Source organism: Ctenocephalides felis, unplaced genomic scaffold (assembly GCF_003426905.1).
Source record: "Ctenocephalides felis isolate EL2017-DRISC unplaced genomic scaffold, ASM342690v1 CF-g0.4_SCAFFOLD_01886, whole genome shotgun sequence".
Lineage (NCBI taxonomy): Eukaryota > Metazoa > Arthropoda > Insecta > Siphonaptera > Pulicidae > Ctenocephalides > Ctenocephalides felis.
The window spans coordinates 123,462,511-123,483,309 of record NW_020538040.1 but is presented as its reverse complement, the minus strand read 5'-3'; the positions used below and the strand labels follow the sequence as shown (position 1 = coordinate 123,483,309).

At 29.5% G+C, this 20,799-nt stretch overlaps 1 protein-coding gene across 1 annotated transcript in view; it reads right to left on the bottom strand.

Moving 5' to 3' along the window:
• The window catches only part of LOC113376974 (uncharacterized protein MG328), a 73,777-nt gene that overhangs the window by 12,161 nt on the left and 40,817 nt on the right, over positions 1-20,799 (bottom strand). The window contains exons 2-4 of the mRNA XM_026617114.1: positions 5,901-6,120; positions 467-676; positions 121-289 (exon numbers count right to left, since the gene is read on the bottom strand). Of these exons, the coding sequence (XP_026472899.1) occupies positions 121-289; positions 467-676; positions 5,901-6,120 (599 nt within the window). The remainder of the gene's footprint in view (positions 1-120; positions 290-466; positions 677-5,900; positions 6,121-20,799) is intronic.

Sequence of the window (20,799 nt, the reverse complement as noted above, 5' to 3'; positions counted from 1 at the left end):
GTTGATGGCATTTAATTATTATAGAGTAAGATTTAGTAAAAAGAGTGTTTTTTTATACCGTTTGCTTAAGGTTCACAAAAACGAAATATATTTTTTATTAAAAATATATCTAATGAATACCTGAAACTATTTCATTTTCCTGCTGATTTGCGTCTTTGCTTAAATATTCAGACAGTTTATTTTCGTATTTCACTAAATACTCTTCGGATTTGTTTATGGCTTTTGTTAGGGCATCTTCTGTCCTCTGCATTTGATAAATGGTTTTTTCATTCATTTTATTCGTGGATTCCTAAAATATAATTTATGCAAGAATGAAACAAAAGTTAATCTTATTTTCAGCATTAAAATGTTCAAAATGCATAATATTTTTTAAAATGCCAAAAAGTGATTGTAAGTGTGGCTTAACTAACTAAGTAACTCAATTAATAATTTCATGGTTTTGATTTGTGAATAAAAAAAAACAAACCTCTAATTTTTCAGTTCCAGATTTCAGATCAGCGAGTTCCTGCGTTAGAGTTTGTACTTCAGAAGAAATGGCATCTAACTTTTCATCTAGGGGTTTAGCAGTAGGTCGTTGTTCTTTCTCAGACGCAAGTACCTTTTGAAGTAACGTTGACTCGATTCTTTCTAATGATTCAGCCATTTTTTGCAATTGGCTGCGCTCTCTGTCATCGCGCTAAATAGAAATGTTTATATATAATTTTTGACAAAGTACAAAATAAATTAGAATTTTTGAAATTTTATTTTGATAGAGTTTCATCGCGATAACCTCAAATGTACGGTGAAGAGATAACTTTAATTTGGTTATGAGAAGCAAGAAAACTTTGTAAATATTAAAACAATTTAATTTTAAAAAAATGCACAAATAATGCATTTCAATTTTAATAATAAATTGTCCTATGACCATCAGGGCATCATCCACTATTTTTTAGATGCCCTTTTCTAATAATCACAAAAAATCACTGCTTTATAATAATATAACGATAAAATACTGCCAAAGATAAAAAAATAATATTGTATTATGTTATTATTATGTGTTAATTAGAGTTTCTACAAAAACCAATGTTTTAGAATACCAATTTTCGAATGGTATTTTTTCGAATAACCGCCGATTTCACATTTTTACAATAAACTATTTGGTAGAATAATTTGAACAATTTTTTTTTATTTTGTTAATTTTTTTATATTGTTTTTGCACTGCAATCAGAACTTAAGAGTCCTATAAGCTGTTGGGTCAATTTGACTATTTACTTCATTGGTTCTACAGTTGGCAACCCAAACAGTTGTCTCATCTCTGTGTGATAAATATTATTATTACAATTTCTGCAATGGAACCGGATGAGGAATATTTTTATTTGAAAACACTGAATATTGCTATCTATATTTTTTTAGTAAAAACCAATGTCACTACTGCTTGAAACTGCTTGAAACGGGACCCGGGACCTATCGAGTGTTTAAAAGCAGTTTTTTACCAGGATTAAATAACTTCAAGAATTAATTAGTTGTTTATGCATGCGTTTTTAGATATAGGGAAGGGCAGAGCACAAAGGTCCAATTTGACTTTGAGCGATTATATTGTGAATACCCAACCAATTATATAACAACGAATGATGCATATCAAACAAACAATTATCTGACTATGTTCAGTAAAACTACTAGTTAATTCATCATTGTAGAAATAATGTCATATTTTTTATTTCAAAAATTTGTCATCTGGTGCTTTTTACTCCACCGGGGTGGTAAAATGGGACAGCCGGAGGGCAAATAGATCCAATGTCTTATTTTCAATTTTAAAAGGATTTTACGAAACAATAGCTACATTAATCAATCAATAAATATTATGTGTGCATTTTTTACAAGATAAAACTGTATATAACTTTGATTTAGTATTTTGTCGGAAATATACATCAGCAAAGTTGGAATGACTATATATTTAACTTATCTATTGTAAAATTGCTTTTTTAACTTTATTTTTTTTTAAACTATTTTTTATTGTTTACACATTTGCCAGGGTAAAGGTTTGGTTGGTCCTTTTTACCCCACGCACATGTGAGCTTTTACACAGTTTTAAAAAAGATGAATCTAACTTAAAAATAATAATACAATATTATGAAACAATTACAGAACGTATACTTGAAAGTTATACTCAGGTCTCAGAAACTAAACAGGAGTGCTCACAACCAAAAAACTAACAAGAAAAGAAAATACTTTTGTTATGGATGTTCGAACATTGCTCTCTCGATAGCGACGTCGTAAGAATCGAGGAGATGGCTGGTTATATATCTTTTCTCCTTCACTTTCAAGTATTGCTGTTAAAAATCCTTAACTTTACTTGTTTTTAACTTCCCGTAGGGTAAGTTATAGTAATCGTCCAAAAATCGAAATCAAAAATTTTTACATTTCTCGACGTTTTGAAGGTTTCTAAACATTTTGGCATACCTCAGAAAAAATGGATGTGTGTGTGTGTGTGTGTTTTGTATGTCCGCGTTTTCTCGTCCACGTTTTCGGGCGCACGGATCAACCGATTTGAATGGTTTAAAAAACATTCGATTCCTATTAATAGGGAGATGTGCTGATTAGTTTTTGGCAAAGGCAGGTCCAGCCGTTACGGAGATATGGAGCAAAGAGTGCAAAAAGTAGAAAGCGAGTTTTTGAGAGAACGGATCAACCGATTTGAATGGTTTAAAAAACATTCGATTCCTATTAAGAGGGAGATGTGCTGATTAGTTTTTGGCAAAGGTAGGCCCAGAGGTTTCGGAGATACAGAGCTAAATTTAAAAAAAATGTCTGTTTTTGAGAGAACTAAGCGTCCGATTTAAATGATTCAAATAACTTTCAGTTTTTTTCAACAAAATAATTGATTTTGGAAAAAAAAAATTTTGTTTCTAATTTTTTTTCAAAAAATTTTTTTTGTAATTTTGGATTAAAAATTCAAAAAATCACCCAAGCTAAGCACAGTCTAAGCGCCACTCTGGTACAAATGTTTACCCAAGTGCGTTTAGACTGTTTGTGTACTGAAGCACTTTTCCAATTTTGTGAAAATTATTGAAAAATGTGAAAATGCCGCCAAGCTGAGCACAGTATAAGTGAAAATGTCACATAGAATTATTTGCAAATGCGTTTAGACTGCGACTATGCGGGAGCACTTTTTCAATTTTGTGTAAATTTGGCAACTATTTTTTTTTTTGGGATTTGATTCGAAATGAAATGACGATTGTTAATGTTCTGGAGATGATAAGTTGATTTATTTATAATTAACTTTCCATAGGGTAAGTAATCGCAAAAAAATAGAAAATGAAAATTTTTATATATCTTCACGTTTCAGAGGTTTCTGAATATGTTGGCATACCTTGGAGAAAATTGATGTATGTGTGTGTGTGTGTGTGTGCGTGCATGTGTGTGTGTTCGGATACAAATTTTCGTCGACGATTTCGGGAACACGGATGAAGCAATTTGAATAATTCAAAAAACATTCGATTCGTATTGATAAGGAGACGTGCTGATTAGTTTTTGTCAAAGGCAGGTCTAGCCGTTCCGAAGATATGGGGCAAAAAGGGCCAAAAACGGTAACTCAGTTTTTAAGAGAACGCAGCGTCCGATTTGTATAGTTCAAGAAACATTTTACTTGTATTAACAGGATGAAGATTTGATCAAATTTTCATGAAGATAGGTCTAGCGGTTTCGGAGATCTAGCAAAAAAAACTAAAAAAAATAACATTTGGCGGTCAACAATAATCATTAGACATTAGACATATGCATATCAAATTATCAGATATTTTATTGAGATTTTAACAATAAGTATAAATTTGGTTTACATTCCTATGGGTTCCGTACCAATGTTTTTCCGTTAGACAGCGACGCGGAGCTTACGCGCTTTATATTTTGTCTCTATGCAGTTAAAGCAGTACGATTGCTTTGAAAAAAAAATTCAGATCTTCCAAAATATGTCAAAATGAAGATAACATTTTTTCCAAAAAAAAATTTTTATAAAAAAAATTGTTTAAAAATTTTTTTAAAAAAAAAAAAAAATTTTCAAAAAAAAGTAATTTTTTGTCCAATTTAAAATTTCTATAAAATCTTATTTTTTCGAAGTAAATTTTTTTCAAAAATGTTAATCGTTTTTAAAAAAATAATAATTTTTGGCACGGGAAGTTCCAGCAATTTGCCTTAAGGCACGATGCCTTAATTCCTTAAGACAGAATTCCACTTACAGCTAGTTATGATTACGGTTGAGGACCTTTTTATCTGCGGACGACTATCGATTAGCAACAGTGTTTTAATCATTCTGGTACATTTTTACTTTCCGAAGTTTATGTTTTCATCAAAAAATCCGAATTGCTAATTTTATGTTTTCTCGACGTTTCAAGCCATTCTGAATCGAATGAGACCAAATTTGGAAAAAGTATGTGTGTGTGTATGTGTGTGTGTGTATGCGTGTATGTGAACAGATTTTTTGCCGTAAATCGACGTTTTCTCAAAAACGGTTGGACCGATTTCAAAAATATAATTTTCGATGTATTTCGATGAGGACTAGCGTTTCTCAGTTTTGTGTGACGAAAATTTTTTGGTCCACGTTTTAGCCCGCAATTTTTAATCGGTTTTAAAAATTCAAAAACCGTTCAAAAGATATTGATTGGGAATTGTGCTGATTAGTTTTTGGTAAAGATCGGCCGGGCCGTATTCTTGTAATAAAGTTAAAAAAAAAAATCGACGATTTTTATGATTATTTTTTTGATGGTAGATACCATAGTCTTCTAGATCGTACTAAAATATTACGACCCTACGACAACTGGTTTAGCTTTAAAAATTCGTAAAAGTTTGCAACAATTAGTATGGTCTTTTAGGCATTTGTCAAAATAAGAACTTTCATCGACGTTTGCTTAAAAACACCTGAACCGATTTCAGATATTTAAAAAGCATTTGATGTATCTTGATGAGGATTATCGTTTCTCAGTTTCGTGCGACGATCGGCCGAGACGTTTCTTTGTAATTTGGAAAAAAAGTGTTAAATCTTTCGTCCACATTTAAGCTCTTACTACCGAATCGATTTTAAAAAATCAAAAACTGCTCGAAAGATATTAGTTGGGAATGATACTGATTAGTTTTAGGTGAAATTCTACCGAGCCGTTTTCTTGTAATTAACTGTTGAAAAAAAAATGTAAGCCGATTTTCATGGAACTTTTTTGGGCGATATATATCATGGTCTTATAGAACTTACTGAAATATTACGGCCTTACGACAAGTAGTTTAATTTTAAAAATTCATCAAAGTTTGAGAAAATGAGTAGTTCTTTTGACATTTGCTAAAATTAAAATTAGACGATTTACTTGTTGTAACGATAGAGTACTTGGTCTCAATGAACACTCTTAATCATTAAAGTCCTACGCAAACTGGTTCAATTATAAAAATTACCAATTTTCGAAAATTTGCTTTTAGAAAATACTCCGAGTTAACGTTAAGTGTTCGTTATGTGTAATAAATCCCCTCGGAATACTTTTAATCACTCATAAGTTAATTTATTTTTTATTAATTAAATCGATTATTTATACATTTCAAGAAGTTCATGTAACTTGCCTCAAGGCAAATTATCAATACCAAATAGTTCAAGTATTATTCATCAATTGAAAACTGGAATTTTTCCTAAAACCGATAAACTTATAAACTCCGTTTTTGAATACCGACAAATCTTAGTGCTAATATATATCAAGCAATTTACTAGTAGAATTTCACTATTACTGGTGAAGTAAATCTAGTGAATTTATAAGCAATATTCATAAAAATGCATGGTCTAGTCTTTTAATGAGGAAGAAACGTTATTTATCATTAGCATCCTTTGTAAATCAACTTTTGTAGGTATATATAATATAATATAATATAAGCATCGCCTATCCACTACTGACTTGAATTAGGATCGTCTCTATGCTATTTATCCGTTCGTCCAGCCTGGTTAATGTACCCTTGATGGGTTCCAAGCGGTTATGTCGTTTCTCCAAAGCCGCCAGCGCTTTCTTGACGTGTTCGCCCAAAGCTCGCTCTCTGTATTCGTGCCGCTCCAATTTGTCCTCGGCCGAACGAACCATGTGAACCATCGACAGCATCGCATCTCTAATGTCTTCGTGCCTTTGAGAAATACATACGATAAATATAAATATTAAAGATTATACCTAAATTTTAATAACATTTAAAAAATTGAAATTATTCAAGTGTTGTTTATATGAGTATTTAGAAGGCACATGTAGTAATGTTTAACTTCCCGTAGGGTAAGTTACAGTAATCGCAAAAAAATCTAGAATGATATTTCGTTTCAGAGATTTCTGAACATTTTGGCATATCTTAAAAAAATGGATGTATATGTGTGCGTGTGTATGTGTGCATGTGTGTGTGCGGATACAAATTGTAGTCGACGATTTTGGAAACACGGATCAAACAATTTAATACAACTAGTGGTGCATGACATCGTGCCTTAAGGCAAATTGCTGGAACTTTTCGTACTGTAATTAAATCTTCGAGGAATAAAAATCATCCATAATTGTTTTAAATAATTTGAAATAGATTATTTATTATAAATACATACTGTAAATTTATAAGTGTTAGGGCGATAAGCGTATTCTTCAAATAACTTGTGTATTTTTACAAGAAATTTGTTCAAATATTTTTTAATTTGATTTGCTTGATTATTTTCAAATTTTTTCAAAATTTTGAAAATTTTTTATTAATTTGAAATTTCTTGAATTTTTGGAAAAAACGATATTTTAAAATTATATAAGAATTTGGAAATTTTTAAAAATATTCGATTTTTTTGAAACTTTCGAAATATTCTCAAATTTTTAGAAATCAATTTTTTAAAATTATAATTAATTTATAAAATCGTTCTCTCAAAAACTGCATGACCATTTTCACACTCTTTGCGCTCCATATTTTTTAAAAATTTTCAAAATTTAGATTTTTTTTGCAAATGATGAAAAATTTCGAAAATTAAAATTATTTGAAATTTTCAAGATTGCGAATTTTTCTGTAAAAGCATTTTTTGCAAACCCTTCTACACAAGCAAATGGTTTTTTGAATGAATCTAATTGGATAATCCGTTCTCTTAAAAACTGCATGACCATTTTTACACCTTTTGCGCTCCATTCCTCCGAAACGGCTCCATACTTTCAAAACGTGCTTTTTGCAAAAACGCCTTGCGATCGAGTAGGAACCGAATGTTTTTTCAATCATACAAATCGGCTATACCATAATGTCGGGAAAATTTGTTTGAAACATATAGATAAACTTCAAAATTAAAAATTTTGGTACGGAACCTTAAAAAATTGACACAAAATGTGTACACATTTTTAAAAGCTGTATTAAAATATCTGATAATTTGACGTGCATATGTCTAATAATCATTTTTGACCGCCAAATGGCATTTTTTTACTTTTTTAATTGAAATTCCGTAAGCGCTGGACCTGCTTTTTCAAAAATTTAAACAGTTCTTCGTTTAGTCAATACAAATAAAATGTTTTTTGAATTATGTATTAAAATTGAACGCTCCGTTCTCTCAAGAACTTTATTACGATTTTTGGCTCTTTTTGTCCCGTATTTCGAAACAGCAGACCTGCCTTTGCCAAAAACTAATCAGTACGTATCCTTATCAATAGGAATTGAACTTAAAACTCCAAACAAAAACAAATTAAAAAAAGAACAAATTTCTTCTAAACACATAAGTTGTTTGTAGAATACGCTCGTCGCCCAATATTTTAAACATAAGTACTAATTTTGTTACATTCTTTTTGGGTTCCGTGCCAAGACTTTCAATTTCTAAAGTTCACTTATAAGGTTGAAACAAGTTTGAAACTTTTAAGTTTTTTTTTTCAAAAATACACAACGTTTTATATATTAAATATAAATTTTAAATTTACAATTCAGTTTAAAAATGTATATATTTCATATGCGTTATTGTAATTTTAAGAAATATATCTTCAGATGGATTCATTCGGCATCTCTTCTTAATGTAAAGTTTTTTAAGTGTTTTGAGCGATAAAATCGTCACTATATAATATATGAACAAATAAATATATGGTAATTATAATATTTTTTTTGAAAATATTTAAAATAATTGATGTTAATAATTGATCAATTTTGATTGATTCTTAATATTTTTTTGCTCGAATATTTAATTGTGGTAGGTAAATTCCAACAATTTTGTCTTAAGGCACGATGCCATGCATTTCTAATTTTATCTATATATTGCGGACAAAATATTTGTAAATATGTATACGATCTGTTTTTAGAAGTAATCAGAGTAGAAGTTAAAAGCCAATCACATTTGACAGATTTCAATTTTCTTTTTTCTTGGCCTCGAATAAACTTTCCTGTAGTTTTGATGGAATAGAACTGTCATTTTATCCATGTGTCTAAATAATTTTATCCAAAAGTGAACAAAAATAAATAATTAATAAGAATTCTATCAAACACCTGATAATTGGAATAAAATTGATCGGGTTGGATAAAATCACTAGTACTGGCAGAAGTTCATTGGTTTTAATAGTAATAATTACGAATAACAATAAATATGTCCTCAGGAAACATGACAAAATCACTCTGAACATAAACTTTTAAAGACACGTTAAACGGCGATACACGTTTGAACTGATTACTACGTTAGGACTGTGACAATGACGCTCAATATCTGACAGGATTGTAATTATAGATTTCGTCACGTTATGCAGTCGCGAAAACGTTACTAGAACAATCAAAATTTGTAATAACGCCGCTGTGTCATTAAACTGTTTTAAACTGCATCGCATTAATTGAATAATGTAGCTATTACTCTATAAAACCTTTTCATAATTATTAAAAATAAAATTATGACCCCTGGTTTTACCCGCTTAAGGGGTAAAAAGGACCAGAAAACAATTTTTTCAACAGTTGCAAATAAAACATATGTTTTACTACGATAAATTAGCTGGGAGTCTCAGAGTTTTACTGAACACACTCAGATAGTTGTTTGTTTGATATGTGTTATTTGTTGTGATATAATTGGTTTGGTTTTGACAATATTATTGCTCAAATGCAAATTAAATCTAAGAGAAAATAGAAATTTAAAATTGAAAGCATATATGAAATAAAATAGGATCTCAAATAAAAAATGCAAATAAAATTTACATTTTACAAGAAAACTGAAAATAAAAATTTCGAAAATATGTTTTATGAAAATCATGTACCTATAATCGATTTTTAGATTATTATTTTTACAGTTTATATTATTTTTGAATATATTATCTTACCTCAAATTTTATTCAAAGTGTCTATTTTAAATTTGTTTTAAAATTTTGTTTGAGAACAAAGTTGCCCCTCTATTTGCACAGCATTATATATTTTTGTAAATTTAGAATTCAATAAATATTATTTGAAGATGACTGAATAAATTCAATTTGATACAAAGAACCACTCTGTCTATATTTTAGATAGTCTAGTCTATAATTAGATTTCTTATATTAGATGCAACAGTTAGTTAGTTCTATTAGTTCTAGTTTTATTAGTTAAGTCAATAGTTTATAATTTCCAACGTCTCTTCATAATATAAAATATTTTCTTAAAGATTCAATTATCTCTTATTATCTAATCACATCTGATTCTAATTTAAAACTCCTTATAAATTACGTTATTATAAAATGCTGCTTCGATAAAGATGAGCAAAAACAAAAGGAATAAATGTTCTATGTAATAAGTTTATAAAAGTATGAGCATCTCGTTTAATAAATCTTCGAGTATATAAACTAAATTAGTACTGATTTTGATCGGCGTTCGTGATTTGCATAACTATTATATTACGGTGCCAGGGTCGAATTGAGAAAAATTGTATAGAGCTGTTTGAAACAACTTTTCGAGACTTTTACATCTAGCAAGGGCTTATTTAGCATTTTGCACACAATTATTTCGAAATATAGTTAATATTAATTATTATACTTTATGTGGACGGGGTCGTGCGTTCTAACCCCCGTTCTGAATAACCTAATACCATGCAGTAGTGATATCATTTTATACTTGAAAATATAGATCAAAAGTATGTTTTCAACTTCCCGTAGGGTAAGTTATAGTAATCGTCCAAAAATCGAAATCAAAAATTTTTACATTTCTCGACGTTTTGAAGGTTTCTGAACATTTTGGCATACCTCAGAAAAAATGGATGTGTGTGTGTGTGTGTGTGTGTGTGTGTGTTTTGTATGTCCGCGTTTTTTCGTCCACGTTTTCGGGCGCACGGATCAACCGATTTAAAAAACATTCGATTCCTATTGATGGGGAGATGTGCTGATTAGTTTTTGGCAAAGGCAGGTCCAGCTGTTACGGAGATATGGAGCAAAGAGTGCAAAAAATAGAAAGCGAATTTTTGAGAGAACGGATCAACCGATTTGAATGGTTTAAAAAACATTCGATTCCTATTGATAGGGAGATGTGCTGATTAGTTTTTGGCAAAGGTAAGCCCAAAGGTTTCGGAGTTACAGAGCTAAATTTAAAAAAAATGGCTGTTTTTGAGAGAACTAAGCGTCCGATTTAAATGATTCAAAGAACTTTCTGCTTTTTTCAACAAAACAATTGATTTTGGAAAAAAAAATTTTTTGTTTCTAATTTTTTTTCAAAAAAATTTTTTTGTAATTTTGGACTAAAAATTCAAAAAATCACCCAAGCTAAGCACAGTCTAAGCGCCACTCTGGTAGAAATGTTTACGCAAGTGCGTTTAGACTGTTTGTGTACTGGAGCACTTTTCCAATTTTGTGAAAATTATTGAAAAATGTGAAAATGCCGCCAAACTGAGCACAGTATAAGTGAAAATGTCGCACAGAATTATTTGCAAATGCGTTTAGATTGTGACTATGCGGGAGCACTTTTTCAATTTTGTGTAAATTTGGCAACTATTTTTTTTGGAATTTGATTCGAAATGAAATGACGATTGTTAATGTTCTGGAGATCATAAATTGATTAATTTATAATTAACTTTCCATAGGGTAAGTAATCGCAAAAAAAACGAAAATGAAAATTTTTATATATCTTCACGTTTCAGAGGTTTCTGAATATGTTGGCATACCTTGGAGAAAATTGATGTATGTGTGTGTGTGCGTGCATGTGTGTGTGTTCGGATACAAATTTTCGTCGACGATTTCGGGAACACGGATAAAGCAATTTGAATAATTCAAAAAACATTCTAGCCGTTCCGAAGATATGGGGCAAAAAGGGCCAAAAACGGTAACTTAGTTTTTAAGAGAACGGAGCGTTCGATTTGTATAGTTCAAAAAACATTTTACTTGTATTAACAAGATGAAGATTTGATCAAATTTTCATGAAGATAGGTCTAGCGGTTTCTGAGATCTAGTAAAAAAAAACTAAAAAAAAATAACATTTGGCGGTCAACAATAATCATTAGACATTAGACATATGCATATCAAATTATCAGATATTTTATTGAGATTTTTACAATAAGTATAAGTTTTGTTTACATTCCTATGGGTTCCGTACCATTGTTTTTCTGTTAGACAGCGACGCGGCGCTTACGCGCTTTATATTTTGTCTCTATGCAGTTAAAGCAGTACGATTGCTTTGAAAAAAAGTTCAGATCTTCCAAAATATATAAAAATGAAGATAACATTTTTTCCAAAAAAAATTTTTTATAAAAAAAATTGTTTAAAAATTTTTTTTTTTTAAAAAAATTATTTTCAAAAAAAGTAATTTTTTGTCCAATTTAAAATTTCTAAAAAATCTTATTTTTTCGAAGTAAAATTTTTTCAAAAATGTTAATCGTTTTTAAAAAAATAATAATTTTTGGTACGGGAAGTTCCAGCAATTTGCCTCAAGGCACGATGCCTTAATTGCCTTAAGACAGAATTCCACTTACAGCTAGTTTCTGATTGAAAATAGTCCATTTTGAGCCCTGCGGTGTAAAACGACAAAGGAAAATCTTTCACACTATTCTTCACTAAATCGATTTGGGACTTTGACTGCTTACGGACAGATTGCAATAACTTACCTTACGGGAAGTTAAAAATGTTTTTATAATAATATATGTATGTTTCAGATTTTTATAATAAGTGATACGATCTGTTTTTACATAGCACCGGTGAATGCCGTCCTACCAATAAAAATCTACAGAATGTTTATGCAATTTTAGAACATTTTTTTTGTTATTCAAGTCAGCTAATTATCAAGCAAAATTAAATAACGCGAGCTTTTTAATTTTATCAAAAGTTTCACAACAAATTGAAAGGTCGATAAAACAAAATTAGTGAACTAGATTTTTGTTGAAAACATAGTTTTTCCTGTGAGAAGCTTAGGCAAAATTGTGCACCCTTTCAGAAATAGAAAGGCTAACTTTTAACTTATATTATTATATAATCAATATTATTACTGTGATTGGCAACAATTTTACTAATTTTTACCACTATTGCACTAAACATAACTGATTTCAAAAGAAGCCAAAAAATAATAAATATTGTTAATGTCTTTTCGACGCAGATGCAGAAACAGAACAATAATGGCTATAGAAAAGTACTAAAAAGACAATTTCTAAAAAATAATCTAATTATTTCTGATAATGAATCTTGAAGAACTTACAATATTTATCTCTGTTTCACAATATCAAAAGAATATGCAGACTTCAATTAAAACATAAATTATTAAGATCGTTGTTTTAACGCTCTCATCCTGAATGAGATTTAAGATACGTTGACATCGACTGCAGATGGAGAATTTGACATGGCAAAAATAATAGTGGATCTGGAACTTTCGAACATTCAACTCAAAAGCTACGCGTGAGGCAAACTTCATTTTTTTATTCTCATTTCGGGCACTGACACATTCTAATGTGAACACAAAAAAAGAAACACGAAAACACTAAAAGACCAACAAACAACCTAGATTTAGATTACTACATAAGTATGTATATATATTTCAGACTTTCAGTACTTATGGTATACTGCCTAAACCAAATAAACTACCTCGCAACACATAACACTTCAAGCAACGATTAAACTATATTTAAGAAAATTAAAATATGCAAATATTTCCTAATTATATAAATATGCTTTTTAATATTTCTCTAAAATTTCATCTGAGAACCAGGGGGCAATAGGATCCAATGTGTTATATATTCAATTTTAAAACGATTTTACGAAATAATAGCTACATTATTCAATCAATGCAATAAATTTTATGCATTCATTTTTTATACTGTCTATGGCATTTTTTACACTGCATATAATATATATGAAAAAACTTATAAAGCAATTAAATAACGTGTATATAAAAGTTATATTAAGGTCTCGTAAAGTAAAGAACTGTGATGTAAATCATGTAAAATCATGTCGATAATTATAACTGGACATATTTTTTTTAAAAAAATGGTCATTATAAGCGGCATGTCAATATAAGCAAAGTCAATATATCCGACTGTTTTTTAAGTAATTTTATATGAAAGCCAAACTTCTTAGTACGATTACGTCAATATAAGCGGTCGGTCAATATATCCGGTGTCATACTTAGCGGATTCTACTGTAAATATGTACAATATATATTTAAATATATACATCATAATAACAAATATTTTCAAACAATCATACCAAATGTTTATAAACCAAAAAAAATCGTCAAATCGTGCAAATAATGTAAAATTTTTAAAAGCTTTACAATTTTTTGAAAACTTTAAAAATATTTAATAGAATTTTTTAAAAAGTTGTTTTTTTTAAATTGCATTTTTTATATTTTAAATTTTGAATTTTGAATTTGTTTTTAAAACATTAAACGGTAAAGCAAAAAAAAGTATAAGTTAAGTATTATAATTATATTATAAATCTTGGTACAAAACCCATATAAATAGAAGCAAAATTTGTACTTATTATTAAAATCTTTATAAAATATCTAAATATTTGATATGAATATGTTTGATAATCATTTTTGACCGCCAATTTTTTCTTTACTTTTTGCTTTTTACTCCCAAAATCGCAAGACATGCGATGTATTGTACTGCGTATTTTGCGAATGGAGACATGCATTCCCCAAAATTACCATTTATTATTTTGTTAATACAAGTAAAATACATTTTAAACCATTCAAATCAGACACTCCGTTCTCTCAAAAACAAAATTACTCTTTTTGGCTCTTTTGCCCTGTATCGTCAGTCAGTTATATAAAATATAAATATGTAGGTTATATAAATAAACTGTTTAAAATAACAATATATCTTATAAAATAATATTTATATTCGAAATTATATTTTCTTTCAGATTTTTTTCTTTTTATTCAGAGAATCACTAATATGTAATAATAAATTTTGTTAATTTTGCAAATGAATTAATATAATGTGTGAGCTTGTAAAATATTTTGTACTAACGGTGTTCTTTTACTGTAAAAATGTATGTTTCAAATTAAAAAAATATGAATAAAACATCTTTGGCCACTGCTCATATGTATATAAAAAGCTTTAAACAATTTTAATTGTTTATCTACCTGTATTCTAGATTTGACGTGCTAAAATATATGAATAAATTATAATTAATAATTATAGCAGGCAGAATATTTTTTTTTCTTCTAGTAAAGTTGTGAGAAGGACATATGGTATAGCCAAACTTGATTGGATTATTCAAAGTATATTTTAATTCGCATTATTCTCGAACATAAAACTATTCTTTCAATAATGACTTTAATTTACTCATAACGATAAGGAAGTAATTCATATATTTCTATAAGTCTTTTATTTCATTCTCTAATAAATATAATATATAGTCTCTTAAACTAAGTGTATTTATCTATTTGCATACTGGGCGCCTTTGTAGTGCAAGATACTCCACGCTATTAGAATTATATCAATGTACTCAATAGGATAAATTAGATTAAGCATTCCTCTATTCGACAACCATTATTTGAAATTAGGCACACATTAAGCATTTTTTTATACATATATTATGACTTTGGGTTTTTCCGTGACTATATTGTAAAAGCTTGGGTCCTTCAACCACAAAGTGGGTTGTAATCCATCTCGGCCATTCAGATATCAAGCAATAGTAATGTGCAAATATGATTCCAAGTGATAATAGCAGATCTTTTTTGTTCCAACAATTTTGTTTATGTCCAAAGGCATTTCATAATAATAATAATATTCATTGGGATTGATTAATTTCGGGCAGAATGAGTATTAGGGCGTATATTTTTTAAGTAAAACTTCTGAAGTGAAACTTCTTTAGGCGCGACTAGGTTATAAATCCGTACAAATGCAACGGAAATGCGTTACGGCAGATAAGAGTCGATAAGATTAGAGTCGAGTGCCAATGATTCGTCATTCGCTCTCGATGATATCATTTCTATACGGGTCGATTGTGATTAGTCGTCGTTTATGTGAATAGAGATCTGTCGTTGTATGCGTACCGGCATCAACGTTGTATGCGTACCGGCGTCAACGTTGTATGCGTACCGGCATCGACTTTGTATGCGTACCGGCGTCAACGTTGTATGCGTACCGGCATCGACGTTGTATGCGTACCGGCATCGACGTTGTATGCGTACCGATACCAACAAGGAAATCGGCACGGCAAATCGGCAGATAAAAAAACATTTTAAAGTTACATCGCAGTACTAATCTTGATTTAATATAAAATGCTTGAATGAGAAGAATATTTTATCCTGTTCCTTGAAAATAATAAAACAAATTGAACATTGATTAGAAATTATTTCTATATTATTCGTAGTTTCTATAAATCTTTGAAGTTATTAAAATGGAAAATATTTCTTAGGCAAGGCAGATATTACAGCTGTTCAAAGAATGAGATTATATCGCCAGCAAAACAGTAAAAAAATACAAGCAGTCAATGAATGTATGTTAATTTTAATTACATGAAGTTTTTCAAACACAATTACATGATGAGTGAAGTTGCGAAAACAATATTTGTTTCGGCGTTGTTTAACATAATCAAGCGATGTTTGAAGTATGACTTTAATTACATTATTGTTTTTAAATATTATACATATTTTTAATGCTATTATAAATATATAATTTAAAATTTATCACTATATAAATGTGTATAATGGTTGACACTAATAAATGTGTGCATCACGAGTGTTACCATATTACTAATAAACAATATTCAAAATTGTTAAATGATGCATTTATTTTTACTTAACTTAAACTTGCTACTTTGTACAGTAGCAAATAAGTTTTACTTCAATTGCGTGTGATCCTTACGCGCACTTTTTTATTATTAAGTCTAATATTTTAACATGAGTGTTTAAAGTTTAAATACACAACTAGAAACTCATGTTAAATTTTAAACCATATGTTAAAATCAGATAATGTAACAGTATTCAGAAAGATTTGTAGGCATTCTTTGAATACAAACTTTTAGAACAGGGTCATATATTTTCAATTGTTATAATGTTATATTTAGGGTACCTAGGGGCTTATTGTAACAGAGGTGAGTAGTAACAGGCGCTTCGCAGTAGGATCATAAACGATAGTAAAATATTTTTTTGTCTCAGTCGGGCATTTAACTTAACTTATAAAACTTACATGTGGGTGGCATAAAAAAACCAACTGAACCTGTACTTTGGCAAAGGTGTAAACAATAAAAAATAGTTCATGAAAAAGTGAGTTAAGTTTATAAAAGCAATTTCACAAGAAATAAGTTAAATCAATAGTTATTGCAAATATGCTGATGTTTATTTCAGACGAAATACCGAATATACCAAAGGTTATATACAGAATAGTCTCAAAATCAGTGAAAAATATGAAATTTATATTTTGCATTGGTTGAATAATGTAGCTATTATTTTGTAAAATCCAATTAAAATTAAACCAGGTTTAAATTTTTGAAAAACAGCAAAAAAAAATTATACGATGATGAATTAACTGGGAGCTTTACTAACTCTGTTAGTTGTTTATTTGATGTGTTATTTTTGTGGTATAATATAAATAAGTTTAGATTTCAGAATATAATTGCTCAAAATCAAATTGGGCCTTTGTGGCCCTTATCATATTATATAACAATTTTTATGATATCTAACTTGTTCAAATGTTCAAAATCTTGATTGATGTAAAAAATCACACCTGGGTTAGTTGTAACAAAGTCTGGAGCTGGTTGTAACATGCAAAAATGATATTGTCTGGTTGTCTGGTATGAATGGTAGTTTATACTGATTCAAGTGAAAAATATTGGATGGAATATATAGTTTGTAAGATGTGGGCCCATGGAAATTGTGTTACAGGAGAGACTTTATTAGGAGAGATTTATTGTAGTTTACGTTGATTTATGAGAAAAATTTCTTATGAGCAGAATTACTGACTTTAAAAACGTGTTCATTTTCTTAAAAATAAGCAAAGAATTAATTATCAGCGATATTGTTGTCGTTCTTCTATCGTTAAATAAACCGATTTCTATATTGATTACACTGCTGATATATTTCAACATTCAATTACTAAGCATGTTTAAATAATATCCCTTTGTGATGTCGTCTCAGGGCCATATGGTTTTACCCTGCACATTTATGGTTGTATTTATTTGTGTTGGTGTCGTCGCAACAGCTGTTCATCAAATACAATATCCTAGACAACGAGAATAGAACAGAGATGCCATCAAAGAGCGTTTTTATTTGAATCCCACATTGCTCATATTTAAAAGCCGCACATCAACTAGATGACTGATGGAAAAGCTCGTCTATTCTTTATTCCTGTCGAAACTCGAAAGCCGAAACCGAGCGTTAGTTAAGTTCTAATGAAATTTGTTGAAAATGTTCTATATCGGTAAACATAACGTGGTTTATGATACGAGATAGGTTCAATCCAACCCGAGCTTTCGGTATTTCAATTGAGCTGTGATTGATTCAACTGAATAGTCTGACGAAACTAGAGAAAAAAGCTCGACTTATTGCGTCATTTCGAGTTGTTCATGTTTAAATTTTCACTTTTTACTTTCTTAAATTATTATAAAATATGGTGGAGCGGGGCACAAGGTTCCAATTTGACATAAAGCAATTATACTGTCTAAACCACATAAACTATGTACATCACAACTATTCACAATTCATAACGCGAACTAAGTTCAGTTAATTACTATTTTTCTAAAATTTGTCATCCCTTTTTCCCCAGCAAACAAATGCAATGTCTTGTTTTTAATTTTAAAGAGAAAACAATGCAAAATATATTATTTGGGCACATTTATGGCAAAGATAACACTATACATAACCTTAATTTGGTATTTTGTCAGAAAAATTCATCAACAGAGATAGAAAAAGTGATGGAAATGTTAGCACCTTTGCCAAGGTAAAGATTCAACTGGTCCTTTTCACCCCACCCACATGTAAGCACCTCTTCAGGTCATACGAACATATCGTCGAATATAACTTCAAATTACAATAAATGTTATAAAACAATTAAATGTCGTTTACCTAAAAATTAATTAAAAATATTATTCGATTAGTATTGTTAAGGAGACGTGCTGATTAGTTTTGGCGAAGGCAGACTTAGCCATTCCAAAGATATAGGGCAAAAAGTGCGATAAACGGTAATTCAGTTTCTAAGAAAACGGAGCGTCCGATTTTAATAATTCAAAAAACATTTTACTTGTATTGACAAGATGAAGAACTAATTAAATTTTTGGGAAGGCAGGTTCAGCAATTATAGACTCTCAATAAAAATAAGTTAAAAAAAATTCAGTTAGCGGTCAAAAATATTCATTGAACATATGCACATCAAATTATTAGATATTATAGAGCAAGGATGAGCAACTCGCGGCCCGCGGGCCGCATGCGGCCCGCCGAGTGTTTTTCTGCGGCCCGCCAAGCATTTCTCAACAACTGATTATTTTTCTAGATATTTTATCAAATACGGCTGTAGAAGCTAATTTTTTCGTCAGACAAATTCTGGTAAAAACTGTTGTTCTAGGAAATAGAATTTCCTGATAAAATATATATTAATTTATTTACATATTGTTTAACAAGCTTCAATATTGCAAAAAAAATGGGAACTTGTCCGAGAACATAGCAACAACGCATTTCTAAATTTAAAATATTTAAATAAGTGAATCTTATAAAGTCGCAAGGGTTAAATTATCGTAAATTTAAAGACTTTCTGGCAATTTAGTTCGTGAACATGTCGATTTTCAATAAAGTACGTTATCTCCATAGTGATGCAATGCTTTAAGGAGTAGACGACTCAAATAGCGAATTACAATTGTTTTTGGATATGAAATAATAATTATAGTTCTTTCGTCATTTTGGTAATACAGAATATCTTTTGCAGAATCTTGTGTTTCTTTTTTCATATTGAAAAAAAGAAAATATGAACAAATTTTAATTGTGATTCTAAATGTTCAAAGCTAACAAGACAGCTGTTTTCATGTAAATGTTTTCTTCGCCATTTAACCTTACAGATTTAAAAAAATCATTTTTTCAGTAAACATCGAATTTTTTTTATAAATCTTATGTCAGCCCTGAGACATTTTCGCTGTTGAAAAAAAGGTAAATCAAATTACGATTCAAATTCTTTTTTGGAAGTACATATGTGCGCGAACAATTACACAAGTCCACAAAAGAAAAGTCGCTGGAAAATAATTAATTCATTTAGAAAAAAATCTAGAACAAAGATTGTGCCAGTTTTTAAATGTTTTTCAATTTTTTGTGCCCCAATTTTGACTATAGATTTATCTTCAGCGGTAAAAGGTACATTGGAAGACATATATATGTCACACACCCAATTCAGACAACTCTTTTTTGTGGACCTGTGTTAATTTCAACCATAAAATTCATAGAAAATTAGCACCTATCAAAACTGAGTAAAACATGTCAAAGCTGCATACGCGTTGCTACGTTCCGCATTAAAAAAATTAAAATAAAGAACAAAATCTAAAAAAACGGCTGATATTGACCAACTTATGTAAAAAATGCAGTGCCATTTTTTTTATTAGAGGTATCAAGTAAAATTGTTTTTCTTTTCAATATTATTTGTTTTCATTTTATATTAATATTTATAAACACTTATTATATAAAATATATACTTTGTTCAATTTTATATTTTTGTTCTCTTCTTGTGGCAATTTTGTAATTTTGTTGCAAATACATTATTCCCGCACTCAGTCAATAAATCTTTTGACTTAATTTTAGATCAGACTTTTATCAGAGTTTATGAAAAAGCTTCAATTTTATTTAAAAAAAAACAACTTATTTTCATCATGGCTTGTACGGCCGTAACAATTTTTTTTAATTTTTTTATGCGAAATGGAAAACTACATACAACTCCAAATTTTTATTATTTTATAATGAACATTTTTTGTATAGCTCGGTAATTGATCAACTAACTATTATCGCCTTTTTTGTGAATGTTTTTAATTGAAATTCGATCAAGATTTTTCTGAGCTTATAAAAAAGCTTAAACTTATCCACATCATCCGCTGCAACATTTTAAAAATGGCAACGAAATGGTTACCTCCGATAAAACTAACTGATTTGCAAGCTAATCCTATTGTACAAATATTTCCCGATGTACATAAGAAGTACATAGTTTTTGAATGTCTCACAAAAGGAGCTATTTCAGCAAAAAAATTAGAAATTTAATTTTAAAATCAGGAGATAAAACTGTTTTTGAGAGGACTGGATTTTTTTTTTCAGAATACAACATAATTACAATATGAATGTTAGTATTTTAGCGTTGCTGTGGGTAAATTATCAATGTAATAATATTTATACATTCAGAATTGGTATTCTGAATATATAAATATTTGAAGAAGTCATTTCTAATACTAATGATTTTCTAAAAATATTTCTTGTGGCTAAACGTTTGCCGGG